This window comes from Lathyrus oleraceus, chromosome 1, assembly GCF_024323335.1.
Source record: "Lathyrus oleraceus cultivar Zhongwan6 chromosome 1, CAAS_Psat_ZW6_1.0, whole genome shotgun sequence".
In the NCBI taxonomy this organism is placed as follows: domain Eukaryota; kingdom Viridiplantae; phylum Streptophyta; class Magnoliopsida; order Fabales; family Fabaceae; genus Lathyrus; species Lathyrus oleraceus.
In genome coordinates, this window is record NC_066579.1 from 462,701,589 (window position 1) to 462,709,620 (window position 8,032).

At 33.8% G+C, this 8,032-nt stretch overlaps 1 protein-coding gene across 1 annotated transcript; it reads right to left on the reverse strand.

Moving 5' to 3' along the window:
• Positions 1–255: 255 nt before the first annotated feature.
• On the reverse strand, positions 256–7,167 carry LOC127086067 (shaggy-related protein kinase kappa). The gene is made up of 13 exons (XM_051026757.1): positions 6,946–7,167; positions 6,570–6,851; positions 6,014–6,106; positions 5,829–5,888; positions 5,445–5,717; positions 4,910–4,984; positions 3,672–3,728; positions 3,447–3,587; positions 3,315–3,365; positions 3,047–3,142; positions 1,664–1,747; positions 1,464–1,566; positions 256–623 (listed from the first exon to the last, which is right to left on the reverse strand). Exons 2-13 carry the CDS (start codon positions 6,735–6,737, stop codon positions 535–537), a joined length of 1,290 nt encoding a protein of 429 aa, XP_050882714.1. The 5' UTR covers positions 6,738–6,851; positions 6,946–7,167; the 3' UTR covers positions 256–534.
• Positions 7,168–8,032: the final 865 nt, after the last annotated feature.

The following is an 8,032-nucleotide window of genomic DNA, read 5'->3' on the forward strand; positions in this document are numbered from 1 at the left end:
TCTGAATCGAATCTTGGCTAGAATGCCTCGACCAGTACCACACGGTTGATATATACCCAATATGATACCAAGCACATTGGAAAAAAGTTGGGCATTTCTCATCCATCCTCGTAATCAAGAACAAGAACGGGAATTCTTGTTTGTTTTTTTGTTGACATCTCATCGTGTTGATCTAGCTGATAGAGATAGTTTACCGGTCACATGAACTATCAAAGTAATTTAATACAGATTGCAGAGCAAATTCAGACATAAGACTGTGATCTAAAACAAACACTTATCATACGATATCATGAACACTATCAAGTTTCATTCTGTATTAGATAAGATGTATCAAAAGGGCCTAAGAAATATACATGAAAACGTTCACTCCTGAGCAAGAATAGAAAACAGCTCCTTTGACAAATAAAAAAAAATGAGAATCATAATATTATAATATATAATCCTAGGAACTCTTTTTGTAGCACTCTTCCTCAGATACACCCGACAATTTACAGCCTGCAAGTGAGCAACAAGGGGGGACAAAAACAAAACTTGCTAGGTGTGCAAAGCCATAAATAAGTTCTGTTTACGGGCATGTTCTGGAATAAGCCGGTTGATGACATCGGGTGGAATACCAGAAAGTTCTGCACCAATGAACATGCAAGTCAGGAAGATATTAGTACCTTATTTCCAGTTTATTATCTTTTACATGCAAATATATATGCACAGAAAATAGTTAAAACAATATTAGAATAAGTTTAATAGAAAAAATGATACTTTTCTAACTATTAACTTAACAGAAAATAAAAACAACAATTTTTTCAAACAAAAGGCGGCTGCTAGTTTTCTTCAAAAGATTCTTCTTATTACTTTAGACTAGAGAGAAAACCGAGCAGAAAATTATACAGTAAGAACAAGTGTAAAAAACAAAGGGAAAACAGAGCAAAAAATTATACAGTAAGAACAAGTGTAAAAAACAAAAGTAATGGTTGTAATTGATGATTAAAAACCTAAAGTAAGAACAAGTTTTTTAAATGTAAAAAACAATATGTGGCGGCCCCTATATGAAAGAATGTAGAATAATTGAATAGTAAATGCAAACACAAAAGTAAGAACAAGTGTAAAAAACTTGTATCGTGCACTCCTATGGCTGAAGATATGATTAAGAAACCCCCATCATAAACTCATCCTTTTTTATGATAAAATAAAAACTCGTCCTCATGGTTATATGTATTATGCATATGCAAAATTTGAACCACACAATCTACTCTATGACCCTGATTCGTGGAGTTGGTGTCCGCATATTATGGGACTAAAGCGATTTTTTGCTCTTCCTTTCCTCAATTTGAAACACAATTTGCTAACATATCATGTCAATGTTGAGACAATTATATTATTGGCTTGCTGCTTTAAATAGAGTTGTTTCAAAGAACTTCAATTTTAGATTGTGCTCATCTCTGAGCTAAGGTAGTACTTGGACTGACCCTGAGGTTTGAAATTAAACAACGGAGGCAGTGGGCGACCATTGGGAAGACGGGTGCTTGGGTCCCTCAATTCATCAAAGAAGGGGTGAATGCAAGCTTCCAACTGCACCCATAATATAGCAAACATCAAATAACTTTATAATTGTACATCCAAGGCGAGAATATAATACAAGTACAAAAAGTGGGGAGATTAAACTTACAGCAGTGCATCTCAAATTAGGAGAGTACTGAAAGAACCTACAGACAAGATCCACTGCTTCTGGGGGTAAACGTTTCTGAAAGACCTGTCAAATCAGGATAATGTTGTAGTCAATCCCTCTTGCAAACAAGACCACTTTAAGTGATATAGGCTGGCATCCACACAGATTCTTTTGTATTTTCTCAAACTGAGTAGCCTAGAACCCATGGCACTAATGGGACTAATTTATAATAGTATCAATTTAACCCAGCCATTAATGCATATCCCTGATTTTGGAAAATGTAGCCTAGAACCACTTTGACTGTTAACAAAGCATCATGCAGCTCTCCTAGCATAGACAGCGAACTAGGACATGTCATCAATATTTACCTACACTAAGCTAGCATTAATCTCATATGGTCCTTGAGATTTTTCAACACTGATCCCATCCTATGTCGGGTCAACAATCAGACAAAGCAGACATAAAAAACTCAAAAAGAAATAAGCTGATTAGTTGATTCATACTCAAATCTATCTAATGCCATAATAACTCAGGACTAGGACCATATCAATTTATATCATGCTGCAGCATGCATAATTGAAGGCTAGGACGTGGCACACATGCACGTGGATCAAATAAAGAGAAAATGTGGTAGTGAGATAAAAGTATGGAAAACTAAGTGCTGTAGGTGTAAAGTTCAGAAAGACAAGTCAGCTTAAAATGATATTTTACTTATTTCTTTATTATTATTTTTTAAAATTGGGGGAAGGAAAATATTATTAATTTATGGGGACAGGTAAGGCCATACAGTCCCTACTAGAGATTGAACTCTGTCCCTTTGGGCTACAATGCTAAGCAGTCATCGCTGTGCTAACACTTACTGGATAAAATAAATATAAAATTACAATCCTCACGGAGAAGACAAGTACACAACTTATCGATACTAGCTTCATTTTTATTACACAAAACGAAGAATAGTAGGAAGGAAAGCTACTTTTATTTTATTTTCATGAAAAAAGAGATATGGAGGAATACAACTCTAGAACGGATTATGCTTCGCGTTTATGCGAAACAACATCGTTATCTTTTTACCATGAACCAATAATCAAGATACTAAATGTTACTAAGACGGAATTCACAGCAAGAACGAAAACAGGAAAATGCCATCAAATGAACAATGTTAGCATAAGTGTAATTGGAGAAAGATATATAGTAAAATATTTGCCAACAAAGAATCAAGATACATATAGAACAAGTGTAACTGGCACATGCTCAATCTATATTAGAATCTAGCTTGCCAACAAAGAATATGTATAAGAAAATAAACCTAAATCCTGAGTTACTAATTACCACAAGCATTTAAGAGTAAACATCAGAATGCAAGCAAAGCACAAGAGAGTAAACCTTGTGCCATGGATGAGGTTTTATCTGCGGAAACTTGAATTCAGTATAATTTGGGTTCATGCACTTTATCTCTTCCCTTGTAGGAGTTCCCAAAACCTGAAATGATTAAAAAATGGAATTGTAATTTTGTGATTTCTTTGGGGAAAAGTGAATTACAAAATTGATAGCATCATTAATGGTTCACATATTCATTAAATATGAAAGAATTACATAATTCTTGCATGCCAAATCAATGACTAATTGAAAAACATTGATGGTAAATCCTCACCTTGATGATTTCAACCAGCTGATCAACTCCACTCTCTCCAGGAAACAAGGGCTGCAAATTAAGCTGAATTTCAGGAAAACAAGAAAGACAACAGAAAACAAGGAAATGAGAAGGAAAAAAGTGTCAAATCACCTGTCCAAGAAGTAATTCAGCCATTACACAGCCAGTTGACCATATATCTATGGCAGTTGTATATTCAGTGGCACCAAATATAAGTTCTGGGGCACGATAGTATCTTGAACAAATATATGAAACATTAGGTTCTCCTTTCACCTGATGAATTAGAACAAGAATGAAACTTGAGGGGTAGAAAAGTAACTTCCATCAATCATCCATTCAATTGGCTTTATATCTTACCAACACTTTTGCACTCCCAAAATCACATAGTTTAAGCTGATGAGTGTGTGGGTTCACCTGCCAAGAGAACAAGCATTTGAGAACAACCAATAGTAACTTACTAAATGGTGCAGACATAAGTATACTGGTATACATTATATCATCTTCCAGTTGGATTAAGCAAATTCGATATGATTGCCAGAAGACACAGAGAAGGAACATATATGCCCCTTAAAAGGTCTATTAAAACTGAATCCTTTAGTACAATGTTTGGCCATATTATTATCATCTGGCCATATTATTATCATCTAGCCATGATTTTCTACTGTCGCAGAGAAAGCCAAAGAGAGCAGTATTTAACTATTTAAGAAATCCTGTATTTTCCTCTGCGTGTCAGATTTCTTATATGGTGTCCATATGGCTTATACAGTCAATTCTATGGAGACAAACATGGAAGAAACAAAATTAACAAGGCACCACACAGACCCGGGTTTGTTTTGCAAGCAAATTTTCAATAAATATATACAGTAGATAAATACTAAGAATGGCAGTGTTTTGTATTTCCCTAATTAGAGTATAGATTCTAAAACCTTCACATATCATTCACAATAGAGGAGAACAGACTCCGGCAGAGAAAGTGAGATAATAAAAAAAAAGTGACAATTTGGATTATCTACGCTCCATAATTTCAACCAGAAATAGTGACACGAGATACCAGCACACGCATAAAGCTGTGTGACCATATATACTCTTAGTAATATAAAGCCGTATTAGTACAGCTTGTCTCTCCATCTAATAGTTCAAGCTTTTAGAAAGTAGGTCCTCAACATGCTAAACCAGCTTCTTTGAAAAAGATTAGAAAGATAAACTACAATTGGCTGTATAAGCTTTCAGAGAAAAATTTAAGACATCACCGACTGATCAAATTAAACTACAATTGAAAATCTTCAAAAGAGTAAGTTACATTTACTTGAAATGAATGAAAATCTTCAAAAGCAGGCAAGTACTTCACCAAAATGAAAAATGAAAATCAAACCAAACAAGCTGTAAAAACAATCTTCCAATAATTATTTATGATCATCTATGTAATGCTTCCTTCCTGTGTGGATTTATATTGATGCGGGAGCGTTGAAATGTTTCAACTTCCAAATTAGCATATGAAAAAACAAGGTCATAATAAACAAGCCCATCGTGAGGCATTTAGTAAACTTAATAAGTCCCGTGTAACATAAAACTTAGTTATTCAGATAAGGTCTTACAAGTAGGTTCTGAGGTTTGATGTCACGATGACAGATTCCAATGCAATTATGTATGTAAGCAAGGGCTCTGCATATCTGCAGCCAAAATTAGAGAAAAGAACAAAGAAATTTGTCAACAGACGTAAAAACTACTAGGGATTTGAAATGTATAAACTGCATACTTCTTTTATTTCCTTCCCTTCTTAAAAGTCTACTACCCATTTACAAAAAGTGTTATCCATTATGATTATTTTAAACTTTTATGATTCTTTGAAAAAGAATTCCACATGTGAAACCCGAACTCAAATTATTCAGATTAGATAAATCTAAAATTAAAAAGTAATCTATGACCGAGACAAAAAAAACAAGGCAGAAATTTAAAAAACTAGGTTTTCATGGGCTGATCATATATTACTTTTATTAATCTTACTACGTGCAGAGTGTCGTTTTTAAATAATAATTCATCAAATATTTTGGGAGACTGTGACTTGTTATGGTATAATGCATTTCCAGCTTTCTGTTCCCAAACTTAACTAACGAGAAAGCAACTAGATACCTGGTACGTATAAAGTTTCACGTATATTAAAGGCATTCGCTGGTTAATCCTGCTATAGTTCCTCGCAATACGATTCACAGTTTCAGGAACGTATTCTAGTACAAGATTCAGGTAAAGCTCTTCTTTGTCGGTCGTCGAAAAGAAACAATGCCTCAGTGCGACAATATTTGGATGGTCCAGCATTTGCATAATCTGTAACTCTCTATTCTTGTAACGCTTGTCCTGGAGAACCTTCTTGATGGCAACAATCTCTCCTGTTTCTCTACATTTTGCCTGACAACAACATTAACTATTTGAATGAAAAAGATGTTTGCATGTGATATAATAACAGTATGACATTTGCAAAAGATATCAAAAGCAAATTAAGTAGTTCTACTGCCTCACCTGAAAAACAGTGCCAAAAGAGCCCGTCCCAACTACGTGTTCCGCAATATAACTAACATTCTGTCAGCTCCAACAAGAAAAATTGTCACATAATTTCTTAGTTCTCAATGGCTCAAATATGATACAATACAACACCATAACCACAAGAGTTTGCCAATAGCAAATGGCCCAGGAAAATTACTGACCTGCTTAGATTGACCATTTCGTCCACCAATGCTGGTTCGTATTACATGTCCTGTTTCAGCACCCACGCCATCAATGATATCAGGCTCACTCTCCTGCAGAGTATAAAACAGTGGCAACTGAATTGACTTGAAAAATAAACAAACAAACCATCAAATTGCAGAAAATAGACAGTAAATTTACACAGTTTTATTAATCCACTCCTCCTCCGTCCCACAATAAGTAACACATTTTTCAAAATTAAGCGACCCTTTCGTTTTTAAATATAATATTAATTATTTGTTTCAAATTGTGTCATATACTACTTTTAATATCTTTTAGTATAGTAATCAATACTTTTCATATCTTTCTCTAGTTCATTTAATTATTCAGAATTTTCACATAGTAATTTATTTAGGGTATGAATGGGCAAGAAGAGTTGCCTCGGATTCATAGAAATTAACGAAGTTGATAAATGTCCAGCCAGAATAGGAAATTATCCATTATGGAAATTACAATAACTGTTAAACAAATTTTTATTTACAGGAACTGTTAAATTGAGTGAAGTTTGCAACTTACCCTGCCATCATCATCGTCATCATGGTCATGCTCAACTTTATCTCTGAGCCTCATCTCAAGCATCTCTCTCCCAAGCCAATCAACAGAACTTGAAGAACCTCTTAAAGCAGACCTAGAACTACCAACACCACCATTTCCATTTCCACTTCCAAGGCTAGCAGAAGCCATATCACAAACACTATCTATGCACCTTTTTCCTCCCAATTTTCCTTCAACCACCACTCACCCAGTGTTGTGTTTCGAAATTCAACCGAAAACACTTGAATACTAGTAAATTAGCTACTAAATAAAGCAAAACAAGAATTAGATTTGATCAGATCTAGTAGTTCGTTAGAATTATGAAAAAAGTAAAGATGAGAATGAAAATGAAAATCACCTGCAAGTGGAAGTTGAAGGAATTGGGATGATGAGAATGGGAGGAACGGAGTTGCATTTCAATTTGAGTTTGTGATTCCGACGATCGATCGGAGATCGGAGTTGGGAGACAGTGAAGTGAAGATGATCGGAAATTCAATCTACTTTACTCTCTTTCTCTCTCGATCTTGCAATTTTCCCTCTTACTACTATTTATTCTACTCTTTTTTCATACATGTAATTTATTCTACTTTTTTCTCTACATGATTTTATTTTTTAAATAATTATAAATTATAAATAGATACTATAAATAAATAAAATAAACCTTTTCTTTTAGTTTTGAGAGGCTTATTTAGTTCTATACTCCATTAGTTTAATTTCATACTTCACTTTATTCTTTTATTTAATAAGCCTTATAATTTAATTCCTTAAAGATGGGTTTATTAGTCAATTTAATTATTTTTGTTAAATTGGTTGAAAAAACATCATCTCATCTGATGTGACATGACAACAAGATTTTCCTTTCATTAGCGACTCATCTTCGTTAATGTTGTAAGCTTCATATTTCTTCATTTTAATATTGTCACTCGTTTTCTATCTTGGACTACTATTCATCTTCTTCCTTTATCCTTTTTCTTTTAAATTTTTCCAAGAATCCTCTTCCTCCAAACCACCATCTTCATAATTTATGCTAAGATGTCAATGAATTTCAGCACCTATTCAAAATCAAACAACCAAAGTTGTAGGTCATTTAGATTTGTGGTCATAAGAAACAAGAGGAGGGATTGTTGGTGTCAATAAGAGTGTATTATTTGAACTATTACAAATTTGAACAGTGTGAATGTTGGGATTGTAGGAATTACATAAATCAAATAGATAAGGGATGCAATTTTTTCAAGTGGATAGACAGTAAAGTTGTTGATGGAAGGGATTTGAAGATTGAAAGGCAAAGAAAGAAAATATTCAAGTTGAAGAATGAGGTTTTGAGCACAAGAGGAATGTTAAAAATTGCAATGGTGTTTGACATTATTAGTTTAGGATTTAATTTAATATTTTAAACCATATATTTCAAATAAGAGTGTGCTCAAAATAATATGTAATTTGATGTT